A 22,259-nucleotide genomic window follows, 5' to 3' on the forward strand; every position below is an offset into this window, starting at 1 on the left:
ATACTACTATTACTAGTGATGATAGCGATGCCGCGCTGTGCTGGCTGAACGGTTAAGGCTCTGGGTTTTTGCTCGTAAGGTCGGGGGTTCAAGCCCCAGCACTGCTTCCACACAAGCTGGGATATCCTGTTTAGTATTATTTGTTTATTTTTATCTAAGCTTATGTTATAGATTAATAATACTACTACTGATAATAGCTATTAAATAATAATTATTTTTTAATATGACTAATAGGCATTAGTGTTTATTATAATGATTATTTATGAAATATTGTCATTACTGTATATCATTGCTATTATTATGTATTATATATCACAATTATGTGACTCCGTTTCATGCCAGCTGAAGTGGATTCGGCTGCTCTTTGTACCTCTGCTGTAATATAAATGGCAACTGATTCTACAGATTTCTGCTTAAGGTGCAGTATTTGGAGATTGGGAAGGTAGTTGTGTGTTGCGTTGTCTGTGATGTGCATCTTGTAAACTGTGTGGAATGTATCGTGTTGTGACCAAACACCAGGAAAAATTCCTAATACATGTCACTACATATGGCAACTAGAATTATTCTGATAACAACACCAACAACAGCAACAATGACACTGCTGCTACTCCTACTACTCCTACTACTAATAATAGTAATAATAGTAATAATGCGCTACTATTATTAATACCATTCCATTGTATAAGGCTAACAGACATCGTGTTCACCCACGTGTGGCCGCATTTCGAAACTTGACTGCCTGCATTTGTAGTAAATAACTGGGTTCGGATAATGAAATGATTTGATCAATTAAGCGTATGAATGCGTGTCACATACATCACACGGGGTTGTTTGTCACCGCTGTGCATCGACACGCTTTTCTACATGACAGTCTGATCGACACGGCAGTCTGAAATGATGAACATTGTAGACGTCTAATAAATGAGTAAAGTAAGACGACGCGTTATGAACGGTGTTCACGGTTGCTGGCATAATTTTCTACACGGTGAGTTAAAGGCGCACAACTATCAGATTCACAGTTCACGACTGTGTTTTATTTGGCCGAGTACAAGAGAGTGTAGGAGGAATCAGACTCTGTTGTTGTGCTCATATGACTATGGCATCGGCACAAATTTAACTTCTTACGGCTTTGGCTTTGTGTCGACGCACGTGTTTGATGAATTGTATGTTAGTTTCTTTGGCACAAATGGTGAAGCGAGTATGCTTTCCTTGCGAATGACACTTGGAGTTTAAGAATGAGGTTAGTGTTTGAGAAAATGTATCTATTTTAGACATTATACCTTAGAGAGGCCATTATATTTTGCCTTTGAGAGAGCTGATAAAGTAAGGCCCGAGAGTTGCCCTCGCATTCCTTTCTGTGCCGCTTGTCAGTTAAGTGATTGGCATTTGTGAGTGATCGATTGGTGTGGTAAAATGTGGGCTCGATTAAAAGTGTACACAGACTTTGATGGCGATCGGCTGAATGAGGGGCCTACTAATAAGATGCTGTGCTGCTACGCGAGACCCGTCGTTACAGCGGACCTAGGAGGAACGTCTCGTGTCTGTAAAGGGAATGTCGATGTTTTACAAACACAGAGTACTTTTACTAACCTCCTTACACTGACGGGTGTTTGGCTGTATTGTTTTTTGTTTTGTCTTTTTAAATATACACCTTGCATATCGGAATAAGACTTCTACTATTGTTACTACTACTGGAAAAACAACTACTACTACTACTACTACTACTACTACTACTAATAATAATAATAATAGTAATAATAATGTTTGTGTGTATAGAGAGGGTGAGGAAGAAGAAGACGCTAGCAGGTAGAAAGCTGTGGCGTTCTGTTTCTTTTTGAATGTGCTCTATTGTGTGACCGTTGGTCTTAGGCCCGCCTCCTCGCCTGTTCTCAACAAGGTCCTGTAGAGGGCGGATAAATATGTGGGCGCTGCGCGGCGAGTTTTATTGAGCAGCTTGACTTCGAGAGAGCAGCATCATGTCTGGCAGAGGCAAGGGCGGAAAGGGGCTCGGCAAAGGAGGCGCCAAGCGTCACCGTAAAGTTCTTCGCGATAACATCCAGGGAATCACCAAGCCGGCTATTCGCCGTCTGGCTCGCCGTGGCGGTGTTAAGCGTATTTCCGGTCTGATCTACGAAGAGACTCGCGGTGTGCTGAAGGTGTTCCTGGAGAACGTGATCCGCGACGCCGTCACCTACACCGAGCATGCCAAGAGGAAGACGGTCACCGCCATGGATGTGGTGTATGCCCTGAAACGCCAGGGACGCACCCTGTACGGCTTCGGCGGTTAAACGCTCCAACACCGAACGACGCGAACACAACGGCTCTTTTAAGAGCCACCCAAACATCCAGAAAAAGAGCTGTTCCTCGTGCTGTGTGTGTGTGTGTGTGTGTGTGTGTGTGTGTGTTTTTTTTACACACGTAACACATAAGTAGAAGATAATTTATATATGAACACAAAATCATAAACAATCTAGTTTTACATGTTTATATCGTGTGTGTGTGTGTGTGTGTGTGTGTGTGTATATATATATATATATATATATATATATATATATATATATATATATATATATATATATATACACATGTACATAATGTGTGTGTGAATTACATAACGTGTGTGTGTGTGTGAAACGCGTTAGAAGACTATAATAGAATTTTTTTTTCTTCTTTTGTCATAGTGCACATTGTTGTGAATGTAAAAAAGGCGGGAAGGGAAACAAAGCGTAGCGGGGGGGGGGCGAGCGAGGAGGAGGAGGAGGAGGAAGAGGGCGGAGCGGTGGGAGGCTCCCTGTATGAGGCGGTGTGGGATTTTGACCAATAAAAAAATGTTCTTCGCTTGTGCCTAATTACAATGTCGGCCTGTAAATAGAGCGGCCGCGAGGCGGGCGTTATTCATTTTCTCGCAGTCTACAGGAGAAGCAGCAGCAGCAACATGCCCGACCCAGCCAAGGCCGCTCCCAAGAAGGGATCCAAGAAAGCCGTGACCAAGACGGCCGGCAAAGGAGGCAAGAAGCGCAGAAAGTCCAGGAAGGAGAGCTACGCTATCTACGTGTATAAAGTCCTGAAGCAGGTGCACCCCGACACCGGCATCTCTTCTAAGGCGATGGGTATCATGAACTCGTTCGTGAACGACATCTTCGAGCGTATCGCCGGTGAGTCCTCTCGTCTGGCTCATTACAACAAGCGCTCCACCATCACCTCCAGGGAGATCCAGACCGCCGTGCGCCTGTTGCTTCCCGGCGAGCTGGCCAAGCACGCCGTGTCCGAGGGCACCAAGGCCGTCACCAAGTACACCAGCTCCAAGTAAAGCGCCTTACCGCCGTCTTCATCAACCCAACGGCTCTTTTAAGAGCCACCCACTCCTTCATATAAAGAGCAATTTCTTCTTTTCCTCCCTGTCTCTCTCTGTGTGTGTGTGTGTGTGTGTGTGTGTGTGTGTGTGTGTGTGTGACGGGGGGAGGGGGGGCGCGTTCCCCGCCGGCTTTTATCGCGCTGTTCCCCCGCGACTGTTTTGTTCATTGTGTGAGTCTTGTAGTATGCTAAATGCGCAGGTGAGTAATTATAAACAATATTGTACGAGCATCATGCGTTCTCAATGTTGTTAAATAGTGGAATGGCAGCATGAAGTAGTTCTATCAATCAATGTTATAGCACTGCAAAGGAATTCAAAATGGGCTTCTAGAGGCACAGAGTACTTCAAAATAGTGTTCTAGCTGGACTAAGTAATTCAATTTAATGTTATGGCACCACAAAGTAATTTGAAATAGGCTCATAGAGGCAAAAAGTAATTGAAAGTAGGATTACAGCTGCGCAGAGTAATTCAAAATAGTGTCATAACAGCAATTAATAATTCAGTGTAATGTTATAATTTCACAAAGTAATTCAAAATAGGATTATAGCAGCACAGAGTACTTCTAAAAAGGGTTATAGCAGCAGGAAATAATTGAGATTAGGTTTATAGCGGCACAAAAGAGTTCAAAATAGGTTTATAGCGGCGCAGACTAATTCGAAATAAAGTGTGTAGCAGCACAGAGTAATTCAAAATAGGCTTATAGCAGCATGAAGTAATTCAAATTGATGCTACAGCACCACAAAGTAATTCAAAATAGGATTATAGCAGCACAGAGTACTTCAAAATAGGGTTATATCAGCATGAAGTACTTCAAGATAGGCTTATAACGGCACAGAGTAATTCAAAACAGGGTTATAGCTGCTCAGAGTACTTCAAAATAGGGTTATAGCCGCTCAAAATATGGTTAGAGCAGCACGATGTAATTCAAATCAATGTTGTAGCAGCAGGAAATACTTCAAAATAGGGTTATATCAGCATGAAGTACTTCAAGATAGGCTTATAACAGCACAGAGTAATTCAAAACAGGGTTATAGCTGCTCAGAGTACTTCAAAATAGGATTATAGCTGCTCAAAATATGGTTAGAGTAGCACGATGTAATTCAAATCAATGTTGTAGCAGCAGGAAATACTTCAAAATAGGGTTATATCAGCATGAAGTACTTCAAGATAGGCTTATAACGGCACAGCATAGTTCAAAATAGGGCTTTAGCTGCACAGAGTACTTCAAAAATAGGCTCATAGCGGCGCAGTGTACTTCAAAATAGGCCTGTAACAACGCAGTGTACTTCAAAATAGGCTCATAGCGGCGCAGCGTACTTCAAAATAGGCCTGTAACAACGCAGAGTACTTCAAAATAGGCCTACAGCGGCGCAGAGTACTTCAAAATAGGCCCATAGCGGTGCAGAGTACTTCAAAATAGGCCTACAGCGGCGCAGTGTACTTCAAAATAGGCCTGTAACAACGCAGAGTACTTCAAAATAGGCTCATAGCGGCGCAGAGTACTTCAAAATAGGCTCATAGCGGCGCAGAGTACTTCAAAATAGGCCTACAGCGGCGCAGTGTACTTCAAAATAGGCCTGTAACAACGCAGAGTACTTCAAAATAGACTCATAGCGGCGCAGTGTACTTCAAAATAGGCTCATAGCGGCGCAGAGTACTTCAAAATAGGCCTGTAACAACGCAGTGTACTTCAAAATAGGCTCATAGCGGCGCAGTGTACTTCAAAATAGGCTCATAGCGGCGCAGTGTACTTCAAAATAGGCTCATAGCGGCGCAGAGTACTTCAAAATAGGCTCATAGCGGCGCAGTGTACTTCAAAATAGGCTCATAGCGGCGCAGTGTACTTCAAAATAGGCTCATAGCGGCGCAGTGTACTTCAAAATAGGCTCATAGCGGCGCAGTGTACTTCAAAATAGGCTCATAGCGGCGCAGAGTACTTCAAAATAGGCCTGTAACAACGCAGTGTACTTCAAAATAGGCTCATAGCGGCGCAGTGTACTTCAAAATAGGCTCATAGCGGCGCAGTGTACTTCAAAATAGGCTCATAGCGGCGCAGAGTACTTCAAAATAGGCCTGTAACAACGCAGAGTACTTCAAAATAGGCCTGTAACAACGCAGAGTACTTCAAAATAGGCTCATAGCGGCGCAGTGTACTTCAAAATAGGCCTACAGCGGCGCAGCGTACTTCAAAATAGGCTCATAGCGGCGCAGTGTACTTCAAAATAGGCTCATAGCGGCGCAGAGTACTTCAAAATAGGCCTGTAACAACGCAGAGTACTTCAAAATAGGCCCATAGCCGCGCAGTGTACTTCAAAATAGGCCTGTAACAACGCAGAGTACTTCAAAATAGGCCTACAGCGGCGCAGTGTACTTCAAAATAGGCCTGTAACAACGCAGAGTACTTCAAAATAGGCTCATAGCGGCGCAGTGTACTTCAAAATAGGAGTATAGAGGCACAAAGTAATTCTAGTTATATGCTGTATGCATATGCAATGTTCTAGCAGCAGGAAATACTTCAAAATAGGATTCTAGCCGTACTGAGTAAATCACAATCCCAAGTTTAAAGCCCTGTGGATGAAATACAAAAGATAGACGTGTGAAGATAGAAGCGTGGACTAAATGCAAATGCATTTATAGCAGCATTGGCTACATTTATCCCAATAGAGTAATAGCAGAACGTAGTCAATTAAAACCAGGCGATAGTTGAATAACAACGAATAGGGTTAGAGCTCTGCTGAGTTCATAAGACTAGGGTTACAGCAGTGTGGAATTACATAAACATGAGGCTATAGCAGAGCCGGGCTAAACGGCACTAGGGTTAGGGCAGAGCCGGGCTAGACGGCACTAGGGTTAGGGCAGAGCCGGGCTAGACGGCACTAGGGTTAGGGCAGAGCCGGGCTAAACGGCACTAGGGTTAGGGCAGAGCCGGGCTAGACGGCACTAGGGTTAGGGCAGAGCCGGGCTAGACGGCACTAGGGTTAGGGCAGAGCCGGGCTAGACGGCACTAGGGTTAGGGCAGAGCCGGGCTAGACGGCACTAGGGTTAGGGCAGAGCCGGGCTAGACGGCACTAGGGTTAGGGCAGAGCCGGGCTAGACGGCACTAGGGTTAACTCGGGCTAGGGCGGAGACAGGCGCGGGTAACGAGGCGGAGGCGCGCGCCCGTTAAGGCGCCCACGAGGCGCACCTGGCGCCCCGGGACCACAAGAGGACGCGGCCGCGCACGAGGAGCGCCAGCCCGAGTGCCGGCGCCAGCCCGAGCGACGAAGACCAGACGAGGACAAAGACGCTGGGAGTCACGCTGCGGGAGTCGCCTCGTCCCTCCGAGCGCGCCCGCTCGCTCTCCACCCATGTGCTTTACACGGCCCAAAAGGGGCCTCGGTTCACATACTGCACGCCACACTCGGCCCGTGCAAACATAGCAGCAGCACTCACACGGCTCTCCTTCAACTCGGCCCGGAGGCCTCGCAACGGCCACGCCGTTTTTTGCCCTCTTTTTACACAGCACAACGCACGAAATGCGCGGCCCGCCGGCTCGAGCGCCAGGCGCGCCGTGCACTTTTGTGGCCGCCGCGCGAGATTGGTGCTCTCCTCCTGGCCGTGGCGGGCCGCGGGAGAAACGGGAAAGCCCGTTCTCGCGAAACGCGTGCTTGAACGCTTTGGAGCTTGCCTGACGGGTCGGATTTTCGCCGCGAAATGCCATGAGAAAACACAGTTGCGAGCGCATCGCGGAAGCGCAGTCATTCAGCGGCGCCCGGGTTGAGTCTACAACGTTCTCATGTCTGCTTTTAAGACCAGCCCCCCGGCCGCGGGGAGGGAGGTTCCTGTGTTACACAGCGCCACAGCGATTGACTCCTTTATTCTACTTAGCTCCGCACACACAGACATGGCAGAAGTCGCTCCCGCGCCCGCCGCCGCGCCGGCCAAAGCGCCCAAGAAGAAAGCAGCTTCGAGGACCAAGAAAGCGGGCCCCAGCGTCGGCGAGCTCATCGTCAAGGCGGTTTCCTCGTCCAAGGAGAGGAGCGGCGTGTCGCTCGCCGCTTTGAAGAAGGCTTTGGCTGCCGGCGGATACGATGTGGAGAAGAACAACTCCCGCGTCAAGCTCGCCGTCAAGAGCCTCGTGACAAAGGGCACTCTGGTGCAGACCAAAGGGACCGGCGCGTCTGGCTCTTTCAAGCTGAACAAGAAGCAGACCGAAGCCAAGAAGCCCGCAAAGAAAGCCGCGCCCAAACCCAAGAAGGCGGCCGCCAAGAAGCCCGCCGCGGCTAAGAAGCCCAAGAAGGTAGCGGCCAAGAAACCCGCCGCCGCCGCCAAGAAGTCTCCTAAGAAGGCGAAGAAGCCCGCCGCCGCCGCCAAGAAAGCCACCAAGAGCCCCAAGAAGGCGAAGAAGCCGGCGACCCCTAAGAAGGCAGCCAAGAGCCCCAAGAAGGCAAAGGCTGTGAAGCCCAAGACAGCAAAGCCCAAAGCGGCAAAGGCGAAAAAGGCAGCCCCCAAAAAGAAATAAACATGTTTGTGTGTTTCATTCATGTTTTTCTTCCTTAAACGGCTCTTTTAAGAGCCACCCATATCTTCGTTTAAAGAGCAATATTCCCTGTCCTCTCATGACACAAAGTGATGCTTTTAGTGGATTGGATTCCTCCTCCCAAAACGGTGACAGAGGCTGTAGGAGGAACATGAACATATGGGCAAACTAGTAAGAATTTACATTTCTCTGTAGCGTTGTACAGAATTTTGTGCGTTTGTGCGTTTGTATGTCTATTTTCCCTTCTGTCTGTTTTCATGCGCTCTCTCTCTCTCTCACACACACACACACACACACACACACACACACACACGCACAGAGGCGGCGTCACAAACGGGGGTGGGAGGGGCGTCGCGTAGAATAGAATGGTGGGCGGAATGTGTGGAATTTGACGGCGCGTTTGTGATTGGTTCTTCTGCCACAACGATCTTAGCCAATAAGAGAGCGGCTGTGTTGGCTATATCACGGAGGGCTCGGCGCGTAGTCTTTATTATTTCAGCGTTGTTCGTGGAACAGGTCTGATCATAACCATGAGCGGAAGAGGCAAGACCGGCGGAAAGGCTAGGGCCAAGGCCAAGACTCGTTCCTCCAGAGCTGGGCTGCAGTTCCCTGTGGGCCGTGTGCACAGGCTCCTACGTAAAGGCAACTACGCCGAGCGCGTCGGTGCCGGCGCTCCGGTCTACCTGGCCGCCGTGCTGGAGTATCTGACTGCTGAGATCCTGGAGTTGGCCGGCAACGCCGCCCGTGACAACAAGAAGACCCGTATCATCCCCCGCCACCTGCAGCTCGCCGTGCGTAACGATGAGGAGCTGAACAAACTGCTCGGCGGGGTGACCATCGCTCAGGGTGGTGTGCTGCCTAACATTCAGGCCGTGCTTCTGCCCAAGAAGACCGAGAAGACCGTCAAGACCAAGTAAACGCGCCCACTGCTGCGTTTGCCAGTACCCAAAGGCTCTTTTAAGAGCCACCCACTTCTGCTCCAAAAGTGCAATGTTATTCCTATCTTCTTAATACAAAGCAAACGCAGTTAAAATCAGGACATGAACACTCTAATTTGCTAAGAATTATATATTTATATATAATATAATAAATAATTATATACATGGAAACTATCCAAGTAGTCGTAGTAGCAGTAGTAATAATAATAATATGAATGATAAGAATAAGAATAACAATAATAGTGAGGCGTGTTGGCTAAATGCAGTGTGAGGGATGAGAATATGTTTTGACGGCGGGCGGTTTGTGTGTAACTGGTGAATGGCAGAGTACAAAAGCGCTGCGCGCCCGTGGAATAGGGGCGGGCGCCTTGTGTTTCGAACTGTGCCGGTGGCGGAAGCCAATAGTCATCAAGTGACGTCACGCATTCTATCCAATGACAGACGAGTGCCTTCAAGACGCCCAATGAGCGCAGAGCAGCGTTAGGGCTTAAAAAGCCGGCGTTCGCGAGCGCCGTGTATTCTGTTTTTCATCCGTGAAGTGCAGAGCTCGACGCCATGGCAAGAACCAAGCAGACCGCCCGTAAGTCCACCGGTGGCAAGGCGCCCAGGAAGCAGCTCGCCACTAAGGCCGCCCGCAAGAGCGCCCCGGCCACCGGCGGCGTGAAGAAGCCTCACCGTTACAGGCCGGGCACCGTGGCTCTGAGAGAGATCCGCCGTTATCAGAAGTCTACTGAGCTGCTCATCCGCAAGCTGCCCTTCCAGCGCCTGGTGAGAGAAATCGCTCAGGACTTCAAGACTGATCTGCGTTTCCAGAGCTCGGCCGTCATGGCCCTGCAGGAGGCGAGCGAGGCGTACCTGGTCGGCCTGTTCGAGGACACCAACCTGTGCGCCATCCACGCCAAGAGAGTGACCATCATGCCCAAGGATATTCAGCTGGCCCGCCGTATTCGCGGAGAGCGCGCTTAAACGACGACCGCGTCTAATCTACACAAAGGCTCTTTTAAGAGCCACCTCACAGTCTCAGCGAAATGAGCAAGTCTTCGTACCTTGGCTGTTTAAAAACTAAATGTAATGTGGTAGGGAAAAAAAAAAAAAGAACCTTTGAAATATTTTTATAACCTGTATAAATATATACATTATTATAAATATTATATAATGTTTGTGTGTTATGTGCTTATACGCGCGCGCTCTCACGCTGTGGCACACTTACAGTGAAAAGGGAGCAGTGAACCATAAGGTTTATTTGTGACGTCATGCGCTGGGGTCAGAGGCTTAGAACTATGCTGTTGGTTTGATTGACAGTTTTTCCCTTTATGACGCCGCGGGGATTCATCGGTCTTTAAATGTTGTGGTTTCTGCGCGCGCCTCTTCACTAATTTGAAGGGGAGAAGCAGAAGGGTTTCTCCGCGTTATCGTCATTCCGCCTAATATCCATCTGCACTTGTCTTTCTTTTCTGCTTAGAAATGATCAGATATAATACTATATTTAATCATTGGTGTATATTTATCAAGGACAACATGTGACATTTTTATTTATTCATTCATTCAATCGCTCATTTATGTCTTTATATAGCGTTTTTAACATTTAAAATGAAAAATTCCTGCTACTACTAATAACAACAATAATAACAACAATAATAATAATAATAATAGTGATAGTGATAGTAAAGAGTAGAGAAGAGGCGTGTGTTGGAGTTGCTATGGCAGAATGATCCAGTGCACAGTAATAAGGCTGATGAGCTCTGTGTCTGTGGGAAGGACACAGCGGCGCTGCGTGTTGTGCTGGATGGAGCTTGACTGCCCTCGTGCGGCCAAATCCAGGAACTGCAATTTCCCAGATTCAGTGTTCTGTTATGAAGCATTTTATGGAGGTGTTTATAAGTCTAAACTTGTAGTAGTTAGCCGGGGGAGAGTGCAGAGAACTGGGGGGGTGGGGGGTTCGGGGCTGTAGCTGCGTTCACGATATACACAAACATGTGGAAAACTGCAAAAAAAAAATTTCTTTTCTTAATCTGCATATAAAGATTATTTTAGAAGCTGCTTTTGCTATATATATATATATATATATATATATATATAGATAGATAGATAGATAGATAGATAGATAGATAGATAAACATACACACAAAACATCAATTCGGGGTCCCTGTGAGTGTACATGGAGGGGGGACGGGGGGCAGAGAGAAAAGTCAACACCAGAGAAACACCTTGTACATATATTGTTGTTGATGTTGTTTATTATATTTGTAATTTTGAAAGGCATATATATGTGTTCTTTGTACCTGCAGTGAACCATTATGACTTCATGTACAGAGTTCTAGCTTGATGGTTTGATTGACAGTTTTTAGAAGTCATTTGCTAATCCTAATAATATTGATATGAATGTTACTACTACTACTAATAATAATTATTATAAAAGGTTGTTGTGTGCAGTGCTGTGTGTTGTTGTGGATGGATCTTGACTGCCCTTGACGTTGCCCTAACCACTGCTGTTTATAGCCGCAGGTCAATTCTACATCTGCAATAAATAAAATAAATAAATAAATAAATAGGAGGAAGAACCTTTAAGAAATGTTTGTCAGTGCTGTGTTTGTTGCGTGTTAGAACAACAATCAGTAATAATTCTTCTGTTACTACTACTACTACTTATAATAATAATAATAATAATGAGAAGAAGAAGAAGAAATAATAAAGAGAGACTAGAAGAAAGAATAAAGGATGAGGAGTAAAATAAAATTTGCTGTGTGCAGCGCTGGGTGTTGTTGTGGATGGCTCGTGTGGCCACTTTTAGGAAGTGCACTTTGCCCTAATCACTGCTGTTTATAGGCGCAAATATAGCAAGTCTATGTAATAAATCGTAAAAAAAATAAATAAATAAAAATAGGAGGGACATGCTGTAAGAAAAGTTTGTCAATGCTGTGTTTGTTGCGTGTTAAAAAATATATTAAAACATGATGACAACAACGACAAGAGCAGTAATAACAATAATTCTGCTATCACTACTACTACTACTTCTTCTTCTACTACTACTGCTACTACTCATAATCGCCCTCGTGTGGCCACGTTTAGGAAGTGCACTTTGCCCTAACCACTGCTGTTTATAGGCGCAAATATAGCAAGTCTATGTAATAAATCGTAAAAAAAAAAAAAAATAAATAAAAATAGGAGGGACATTCTGTAAGAAAAGTTTGTCAATGCTATGTTTGTGGCGTGTTAAAAAATATATTAAAACATGACAAGAACAGTAATAACAATAATTCTGCTATTACTACTACTACTACTACTACTACTACTACTACTACTACTCATAATCGCCCTCGTGTGGCCACGTTTAGGAAGTGCACTTTGCCCTAATCACTGCTGTTTATAGGCGCAAATATAGCAAGTCTATGTAATAAATCGTAAAAAAATAAATAAATAAAAATAGGAGGGACATGCTGTAAGAAAAGTTTGTCAATGCTATGTTTGTTGCGTGTTAAAAATATATTAAAACATGATGACAACAACGACAAGAACAGTAATAATAATAATTCTGCTATCACTACTACTACTACTTCTTCTACTACTACTACTGCTACTACTCATAATCGCCCTCGTGTGGCCACGTTTAGGAAGTGCACTTTGCCCTAACCACTGCTGTTTATAGGCGCAGGTCAAGTCTACAGCTGCAATAAAGAGCTAAAACAAAAAAAAAGGATTGAATTAAATTTAAGAATTGTTTGTCAATGCTATGTTTGTTGCGTGTTAGAAAATATGTTAAACCATGATGACAACCGCAATCACAATAACAACAACAATCACAATAATAGATCTTCTGTTACTACTACCACTACTTCTAATAATAATAATAATAATAATAATAATAATAATAGGAGAAAACAATAAAGAAAGACTAGAAGAAAGAATAAAGGATGAGGAGTAAAATAAAGGTTGTTGTGTGCAGCGCTGTGTTGTTGTGGATGGATCCTGTCTGCCCTCGTGTGGCCAAGTTTAGGAAGTGCACTTTGCCCTAACCACTGCTGTTTAAAGCCGCAAATATAGCAAGTCTATGTAATAAATAGTTTTAAAAAAAAAAAAAAAAAAAAAAAAAAAAAAAAAAAAAAAAAAAAGGGGGGGGGGGGGGAGCGGGGGGGGGGGGCGGCGGGGGGGGGCATGTTTGTCAATGCTATCTTTGTTGCGTGTTAGAGCGTATATTACAACATGTTTACAACAGCCAACATCAGCCAACAACAACAATACTACTATTACTAGTGATGATAGCGATGCCGCGCTGTGCTGGCTGAACGGTTAAGGCTCTGGGTTTTTGCTCGTAAGGTCGGGGGTTCAAGCCCCAGCACTGCTTCCACACAAGCTGGGATATCCTGTTTAGTATTATTTGTTTATTTTTATCTAAGCTTATGTTATAGATTAATAATACTACTACTGATAATAGCTATTAAATAATAATTATTTTTTAATATGACTAATAGGCATTAGTGTTTATTATAATGATTATTTATGAAATATTGTCATTACTGTATATCATTGCTATTATTATGTATTATATATCACAATTATGTGACTCCGTTTCATGCCAGCTGAAGTGGATTCGGCTGCTCTTTGTACCTCTGCTGTAATATAAATGGCAACTGATTCTACAGATTTCTGCTTAAGGTGCAGTATTTGGAGATTGGGAAGGTAGTTGTGTGTTGCGTTGTCTGTGATGTGCATCTTGTAAACTGTGTGGAATGTATCGTGTTGTGACCAAACACCAGGAAAAATTCCTAATACATGTCACTACATATGGCAACTAGAATTATTCTGATAACAACACCAACAACAGCAACAATGACACTGCTGCTACTCCTACTACTCCTACTACTAATAATAGTAATAATAGTAATAATGCGCTACTATTATTAATACCATTCCATTGTATAAGGCTAACAGACATCGTGTTCACCCACGTGTGGCCGCATTTCGAAACTTGACTGCCTGCATTTGTAGTAAATAACTGGGTTCGGATAATGAAATGATTTGATCAATTAAGCGTATGAATGCGTGTCACATACATCACACGGGGTTGTTTGTCACCGCTGTGCATCGACACGCTTTTCTACATGACAGTCTGATCGACACGGCAGTCTGAAATGATGAACATTGTAGACGTCTAATAAATGAGTAAAGTAAGACGACGCGTTATGAACGGTGTTCACGGTTGCTGGCATAATTTTCTACACGGTGAGTTAAAGGCGCACAACTATCAGATTCACAGTTCACGACTGTGTTTTATTTGGCCGAGTACAAGAGAGTGTAGGAGGAATCAGACTCTGTTGTTGTGCTCATATGACTATGGCATCGGCACAAATTTAACTTCTTACGGCTTTGGCTTTGTGTCGACGCACGTGTTTGATGAATTGTATGTTAGTTTCTTTGGCACAAATGGTGAAGCGAGTATGCTTTCCTTGCGAATGACACTTGGAGTTTAAGAATGAGGTTAGTGTTTGAGAAAATGTATCTATTTTAGACATTATACCTTAGAGAGGCCATTATATTTTGCCTTTGAGAGAGCTGATAAAGTAAGGCCCGAGAGTTGCCCTCGCATTCCTTTCTGTGCCGCTTGTCAGTTAAGTGATTGGCATTTGTGAGTGATCGATTGGTGTGGTAAAATGTGGGCTCGATTAAAAGTGTACACAGACTTTGATGGCGATCGGCTGAATGAGGGGCCTACTAATAAGATGCTGTGCTGCTACGCGAGACCCGTCGTTACAGCGGACCTAGGAGGAACGTCTCGTGTCTGTAAAGGGAATGTCGATGTTTTACAAACACAGAGTACTTTTACTAACCTCCTTACACTGACGGGTGTTTGGCTGTATTGTTTTTTGTTTTGTCTTTTTAAATATACACCTTGCATATCGGAATAAGACTTCTACTATTGTTACTACTACTGGAAAAACAACTACTACTACTACTACTACTACTACTACTAATAATAATAATAATAATAGTAATAATAATGTTTGTGTGTATAGAGAGGGTGAGGAAGAAGAAGACGCTAGCAGGTAGAAAGCTGTGGCGTTCTGTTTCTTTTTGAATGTGCTCTATTGTGTGACCGTTGGTCTTAGGCCCGCCTCCTCGCCTGTTCTCAACAAGGTCCTGTAGAGGGCGGATAAATATGTGGGCGCTGCGCGGCGAGTTTTATTGAGCAGCTTGACTTCGAGAGAGCAGCATCATGTCTGGCAGAGGCAAGGGCGGAAAGGGGCTCGGCAAAGGAGGCGCCAAGCGTCACCGTAAAGTTCTTCGCGATAACATCCAGGGAATCACCAAGCCGGCTATTCGCCGTCTGGCTCGCCGTGGCGGTGTTAAGCGTATTTCCGGTCTGATCTACGAAGAGACTCGCGGTGTGCTGAAGGTGTTCCTGGAGAACGTGATCCGCGACGCCGTCACCTACACCGAGCATGCCAAGAGGAAGACGGTCACCGCCATGGATGTGGTGTATGCCCTGAAACGCCAGGGACGCACCCTGTACGGCTTCGGCGGTTAAACGCTCCAACACCGAACGACGCGAACACAACGGCTCTTTTAAGAGCCACCCAAACATCCAGAAAAAGAGCTGTTCCTCGTGCTGTGTGTGTGTGTGTGTGTGTGTGTGTGTGTGTTTTTTTTACACACGTAACACATAAGTAGAAGATAATTTATATATGAACACAAAATCATAAACAATCTAGTTTTACATGTTTATATCGTGTGTGTGTGTGTGTGTGTGTGTGTGTATATATATATATATATATATATATATATATATATATATATATACACATGTACATAATGTGTGTGTGAATTACATAACGTGTGTGTGTGTGTGAAACGCGTTAGAAGACTATAATAGAATTTTTTTTTCTTCTTTTGTCATAGTGCACATTGTTGTGAATGTAAAAAAGGCGGGAAGGGAAACAAAGCGTAGCGGGGGGGGGGCGAGCGAGGAGGAGGAGGAGGAGGAAGAGGGCGGAGCGGTGGGAGGCTCCCTGTATGAGGCGGTGTGGGATTTTGACCAATAAAAAAATGTTCTTCGCTTGTGCCTAATTACAATGTCGGCCTGTAAATAGAGCGGCCGCGAGGCGGGCGTTATTCATTTTCTCGCAGTCTACAGGAGAAGCAGCAGCAGCAACATGCCCGACCCAGCCAAGGCCGCTCCCAAGAAGGGATCCAAGAAAGCCGTGACCAAGACGGCCGGCAAAGGAGGCAAGAAGCGCAGAAAGTCCAGGAAGGAGAGCTACGCTATCTACGTGTATAAAGTCCTGAAGCAGGTGCACCCCGACACCGGCATCTCTTCTAAGGCGATGGGTATCATGAACTCGTTCGTGAACGACATCTTCGAGCGTATCGCCGGTGAGTCCTCTCGTCTGGCTCATTACAACAAGCGCTCCACCATCACCTCCAGGGAGATCCAGACCGCCGTGCGCCTGTTGCTTCCCGGCGAGCTGGCCAAGCACGCCGTGTCCGAGGGCACCAAGGCCGTCACCAAGTACACCAGCTCCAAGTAAAGCGCCTTACCGCCGTCTTCATCAACCCAACGGCTCTTTTAAGAGCCACCCACTCCTTCATATAAAGAGCAATTTCTTCTTTTCCTCCCTGTCTCTCTCTGTGTGTGTGTGTGTGTGTGTGTGTGTGTGTGTGTGTGTGTGTGTGACGGGGGGAGGGGGGGCGCGTTCCCCGCCGGCTTTTATCGCGCTGTTCCCCCGCGACTGTTTTGTTCATTGTGTGAGTCTTGTAGTATGCTAAATGCGCAGGTGAGTAATTATAAACAATATTGTACGAGCATCATGCGTTCTCAATGTTGTTAAATAGTGGAATGGCAGCATGAAGTAGTTCTATCAATCAATGTTATAGCACTGCAAAGGAATTCAAAATGGGCTTCTAGAGGCACAGAGTACTTCAAAATAGTGTTCTAGCTGGACTAAGTAATTCAATTTAATGTTATGGCACCACAAAGTAATTTGAAATAGGCTCATAGAGGCAAAAAGTAATTGAAAGTAGGATTACAGCTGCGCAGAGTAATTCAAAATAGTGTCATAACAGCAATTAATAATTCAGTGTAATGTTATAATTTCACAAAGTAATTCAAAATAGGATTATAGCAGCACAGAGTACTTCTAAAAAGGGTTATAGCAGCAGGAAATAATTGAGATTAGGTTTATAGCGGCACAAAAGAGTTCAAAATAGGTTTATAGCGGCGCAGACTAATTCGAAATAAAGTGTGTAGCAGCACAGAGTAATTCAAAATAGGCTTATAGCAGCATGAAGTAATTCAAATTGATGCTACAGCACCACAAAGTAATTCAAAATAGGATTATAGCAGCACAGAGTACTTCAAAATAGGGTTATATCAGCATGAAGTACTTCAAGATAGGCTTATAACGGCACAGAGTAATTCAAAACAGGGTTATAGCTGCTCAGAGTACTTCAAAATAGGGTTATAGCTGCTCAAAATATGGTTAGAGCAGCACGATGTAATTCAAATCAATGTTGTAGCAGCAGGAAATACTTCAAAATAGGGTTATATCAGCATGAAGTACTTCAAGATAGGCTTATAACAGCACAGAGTAATTCAAAACAGGGTTATAGCTGCTCAGAGTACTTCAAAATAGGATTATAGCTGCTCAAAATATGGTTAGAGTAGCACGATGTAATTCAAATCAATGTTGTAGCAGCAGGAAATACTTCAAAATAGGGTTATATCAGCATGAAGTACTTCAAGATAGGCTTATAACGGCACAGCATAGTTCAAAATAGGGCTTTAGCTGCACAGAGTACTTCAAAAATAGGCTCATAGCGGCGCAGTGTACTTCAAAATAGGCCTGTAACAACGCAGTGTACTTCAAAATAGGCTCATAGCGGCGCAGCGTACTTCAAAATAGGCCTGTAACAACGCAGAGTACTTCAAAATAGGCCTACAGCGGCGCAGAGTACTTCAAAATAGGCCCATAGCGGTGCAGAGTACTTCAAAATAGGCCTACAGCGGCGCAGTGTACTTCAAAATAGGCCTGTAACAACGCAGAGTACTTCAAAATAGGCTCATAGCGGCGCAGAGTACTTCAAAATAGGCTCATAGCGGCGCAGAGTACTTCAAAATAGGCCTACAGCGGCGCAGTGTACTTCAAAATAGGCCTGTAACAACGCAGAGTACTTCAAAATAGACTCATAGCGGCGCAGTGTACTTCAAAATAGGCTCATAGCGGCGCAGAGTACTTCAAAATAGGCCTGTAACAACGCAGTGTACTTCAAAATAGGCTCATAGCGGCGCAGTGTACTTCAAAATAGGCTCATAGCGGCGCAGTGTACTTCAAAATAGGCTCATAGCGGCGCAGAGTACTTCAAAATAGGCTCATAGCGGCGCAGTGTACTTCAAAATAGGCTCATAGCGGCGCAGTGTACTTCAAAATAGGCTCATAGCGGCGCAGTGTACTTCAAAATAGGCTCATAGCGGCGCAGTGTACTTCAAAATAGGCTCATAGCGGCGCAGAGTACTTCAAAATAGGCCTGTAACAACGCAGTGTACTTCAAAATAGGCTCATAGCGGCGCAGTGTACTTCAAAATAGGCTCATAGCGGCGCAGTGTACTTCAAAATAGGCTCATAGCGGCGCAGAGTACTTCAAAATAGGCCTGTAACAACGCAGAGTACTTCAAAATAGGCCTGTAACAACGCAGAGTACTTCAAAATAGGCTCATAGCGGCGCAGTGTACTTCAAAATAGGCCTACAGCGGCGCAGCGTACTTCAAAATAGGCTCATAGCGGCGCAGTGTACTTCAAAATAGGCTCATAGCGGCGCAGAGTACTTCAAAATAGGCCTGTAACAACGCAGAGTACTTCAAAATAGGCCCATAGCCGCGCAGTGTACTTCAAAATAGGCCTGTAACAACGCAGAGTACTTCAAAATAGGCCTACAGCGGCGCAGTGTACTTCAAAATAGGCCTGTAACAACGCAGAGTACTTCAAAATAGGCTCATAGCGGCGCAGTGTACTTCAAAATAGGAGTATAGAGGCACAAAGTAATTCTAGTTATATGCTGTATGCATATGCAATGTTCTAGCAGCAGGAAATACTTCAAAATAGGATTCTAGCCGTACTGAGTAAATCACAATCCCAAGTTTAAAGCCCTGTGGATGAAATACAAAAGATAGACGTGTGAAGATAGAAGCGTGGACTAAATGCAAATGCATTTATAGCAGCATTGGCTACATTTATCCCAATAGAGTAATAGCAGAACGTAGTCAATTAAAACCAGGCGATAGTTGAATAACAACGAATAGGGTTAGAGCTCTGCTGAGTTCATAAGACTAGGGTTACAGCAGTGTGGAATTACATAAACATGAGGCTATAGCAGAGCCGGGCTAAACGGCACTAGGGTTAGGGCAGAGCCGGGCTAGACGGCACTAGGGTTAGGGCAGAGCCGGGCTAGACGGCACTAGGGTTAGGGCAGAGCCGGGCTAAACGGCACTAGGGTTAGGGCAGAGCCGGGCTAGACGGCACTAGGGTTAGGGCAGAGCCGGGCTAGACGGCACTAGGGTTAGGGCAGAGCCGGGCTAGACGGCACTAGGGTTAGGGCAGAGCCGGGCTAGACGGCACTAGGGTTAGGGCAGAGCCGGGCTAGACGGCACTAGGGTTAGGGCAGAGCCGGGCTAGACGGCACTAGGGTTAGGGCAGAGCCGGGCTAGACGGCACTAGGGTTAGGGCAGAGCCGGGCTAGACGGCACTAGGGTTAACTCGGGCTAGGGCGGAGACAGGCGCGGGTAACGAGGCGGAGGCGCGCGCCCGTTAAGGCGCCCACGAGGCGCACCTGGCGCCCCGGGACCACAAGAGGACGCGGCCGCGCACGAGGAGCGCCAGCCCGAGTGCCGGCGCCAGCCCGAGCGACGAAGACCAGACGAGGACAAAGACGCTGGGAGTCACGCTGCGGGAGTCGCCTCGTCCCTCCGAGCGCGCCCGCTCGCTCTCCACCCATGTGCTTTACACGGCCCAAAAGGGGCCTCGGTTCACATACTGCACGCCACACTCGGCCCGTGCAAACATAGCAGCAGCACTCACACGGCTCTCCTTCAACTCGGCCCGGAGGCCTCGCAACGGCCACGCCGTTTTTTGCCCTCTTTTTACACAGCACAACGCACGAAATGCGCGGCCCGCCGGCTCGAGCGCCAGGCGCGCCGTGCACTTTTGTGGCCGCCGCGCGAGATTGGTGCTCTCCTCCTGGCCGTGGCGGGCCGCGGGAGAAACGGGAAAGCCCGTTCTCGCGAAACGCGTGCTTGAACGCTTTGGAGCTTGCCTGACGGGTCGGATTTTCGCCGCGAAATGCCATGAGAAAACACAGTTGCGAGCGCATCGCGGAAGCGCAGTCATTCAGCGGCGCCCGGGTTGAGTCTACAACGTTCTCATGTCTGCTTTTAAGACCAGCCCCCCGGCCGCGGGGAGGGAGGTTCCTGTGTTACACAGCGCCACAGCGATTGACTCCTTTATTCTACTTAGCTCCGCACACACAGACATGGCAGAAGTCGCTCCCGCGCCCGCCGCCGCGCCGGCCAAAGCGCCCAAGAAGAAAGCAGCTTCGAGGACCAAGAAAGCGGGCCCCAGCGTCGGCGAGCTCATCGTCAAGGCGGTTTCCTCGTCCAAGGAGAGGAGCGGCGTGTCGCTCGCCGCTTTGAAGAAGGCTTTGGCTGCCGGCGGATACGATGTGGAGAAGAACAACTCCCGCGTCAAGCTCGCCGTCAAGAGCCTCGTGACAAAGGGCACTCTGGTGCAGACCAAAGGGACCGGCGCGTCTGGCTCTTTCAAGCTGAACAAGAAGCAGACCGAAGCCAAGAAGCCCGCAAAGAAAGCCGCGCCCAAACCCAAGAAGGCGGCCGCCAAGAAGCCCGCCGCGGCTAAGAAGCCCAAGAAGGTAGCGGCCAAGAAACCCGCCGCCGCCGCCAAGAAGTCTCCTAAGAAGGCGAAGAAGCCCGCCGCCGCCGCCAAGAAAGCCACCAAGAGCCCCAAGAAGGCGAAGAAGCCGGCGACCCCTAAGAAGGCAGCCAAGAGCCCCAAGAAGGCAAAGGCTGTGAAGCCCAAGACAGCAAAGCCCAAAGCGGCAAAGGCGAAAAAGGCAGCCCCCAAAAAGAAATAAACATGTTTGTGTGTTTCATTCATGTTTTTCTTCCTTAAACGGCTCTTTTAAGAGCCACCCATATCTTCGTTTAAAGAGCAATATTCCCTGTCCTCTCATGACACAAAGTGATGCTTTTAGTGGATTGGATTCCTCCTCCCAAAACGGTGACAGAGGCTGTAGGAGGAACATGAACATATGGGCAAACTAGTAAGAATTTACATTTCTCTGTAGCGTTGTACAGAATTTTGTGCGTTTGTGCGTTTGTATGTCTATTTTCCCTTCTGTCTGTTTTCATGCGCTCTCTCTCTCTCACACACACACACACACACACACACACACACACACACACACACACACACACACACAGAGGCGGCGTCACAAACGGGGGTGGGAGGGGCGTCGCGTAGAATAGAATGGTGGGCGGAATGTGTGGAATTTGACGGCGCGTTTGTGATTGGTTCTTCTGCCACAACGATCTTAGCCAATAAGAGAGCGGCTGTGTTGGCTATATCACGGAGGGCTCGGCGCGTAGTCTTTATTATTTCAGCGTTGTTCGTGAAACAGGTCTGATCATAACCATGAGCGGAAGAGGCAAGACCGGCGGAAAGGCTAGGGCTAAGGCCAAGACTCGTTCCTCCAGAGCTGGGCTGCAGTTCCCTGTGGGCCGTGTGCACAGGCTCCTGCGTAAAGGCAACTACGCCGAGCGCGTCGGTGCCGGCGCTCCGGTCTACCTGGCCGCCGTGCTGGAGTATCTGACTGCTGAGATCCTGGAGTTGGCCGGCAACGCCGCCCGTGACAACAAGAAGACCCGTATCATCCCCCGCCACCTGCAGCTCGCCGTGCGTAACGATGAGGAGCTGAACAAACTGCTCGGCGGGGTGACCATCGCTCAGGGTGGTGTGCTGCCTAACATTCAGGCCGTGCTTCTGCCCAAGAAGACCGAGAAGACCGTCAAGACCAAGTAAACGCGCCCACTGCTGCGTTTGCCAGTACCCAAAGGCTCTTTTAAGAGCCACCCACTTCTGCTCCAAAAGTGCAATGTTATTCCTATCTTCTTAATACAAAGCAAACGCAGTTAAAATCAGGACATGAACACTCTAATTTGCTAAGAATTATATATTTATATATAATATAATAAATAATTATATACATGGAAACTATCCAAGTAGTCGTAGTAGCAGTAGTAATAATAATAATATGAATGATAAGAATAAGAATAACAATAATAGTGAGGCGTGTTGGCTAAATGCAGTGTGAGGGATGAGAATATGTTTTGACGGCGGGCGGTTTGTGTGTAACTGGTGAATGGCAGAGTACAAAAGCGCTGCGC

General features: G+C 46.5%; 5 protein-coding genes across 5 annotated transcripts; all 5 read left to right on the plus strand.

The window, feature by feature from the left end:
• Positions 1-1,961: 1,961 nt before the first annotated feature.
• Positions 1,962-2,303, plus strand: LOC128321750 (histone H4). The gene has a single exon (XM_053242289.1). The coding sequence runs from the start codon at positions 1,977-1,979 to the stop codon at positions 2,286-2,288; it is 312 nt and encodes a 103-aa protein (XP_053098264.1). The 5' UTR covers positions 1,962-1,976; the 3' UTR covers positions 2,289-2,303.
• A 614-nt stretch (positions 2,304-2,917) lies between these two features.
• On the plus strand, positions 2,918-3,359 carry LOC128321768 (histone H2B-like). Its single transcript, XM_053242320.1, has one exon. The coding sequence runs from the start codon at positions 2,936-2,938 to the stop codon at positions 3,308-3,310; it is 375 nt and encodes a 124-aa protein (XP_053098295.1). The 5' UTR covers positions 2,918-2,935; the 3' UTR covers positions 3,311-3,359.
• A 3,771-nt stretch (positions 3,360-7,130) lies between these two features.
• On the plus strand, positions 7,131-7,856 carry LOC117599752 (histone H1-like). Its single transcript, XM_053242338.1, has one exon. The coding sequence runs from the start codon at positions 7,131-7,133 to the stop codon at positions 7,854-7,856; it is 726 nt and encodes a 241-aa protein (XP_053098313.1).
• Positions 7,857-8,389: 533 nt separating this feature from the next.
• On the plus strand, positions 8,390-21,947 carry LOC117599756 (uncharacterized). The gene is given in 2 exon segments (XM_053242323.1): positions 8,390-8,807; positions 21,494-21,947. Coding segments are annotated over 2 exon segments (804 nt in total). The 5' UTR covers positions 8,390-8,404; the 3' UTR covers positions 21,895-21,947.
• LOC128321770 (histone H4) lies at positions 15,009-15,350 on the plus strand. Its single transcript, XM_053242322.1, has one exon. The coding sequence runs from the start codon at positions 15,024-15,026 to the stop codon at positions 15,333-15,335; it is 312 nt and encodes a 103-aa protein (XP_053098297.1). The 5' UTR covers positions 15,009-15,023; the 3' UTR covers positions 15,336-15,350.
• Positions 21,948-22,259: the final 312 nt, after the last annotated feature.

The sequence above is a fragment of the Pangasianodon hypophthalmus genome, chromosome 19 (assembly GCF_027358585.1).
Source record: "Pangasianodon hypophthalmus isolate fPanHyp1 chromosome 19, fPanHyp1.pri, whole genome shotgun sequence".
Taxonomy (NCBI): Eukaryota; Metazoa; Chordata; class Actinopteri; order Siluriformes; family Pangasiidae; genus Pangasianodon; species Pangasianodon hypophthalmus.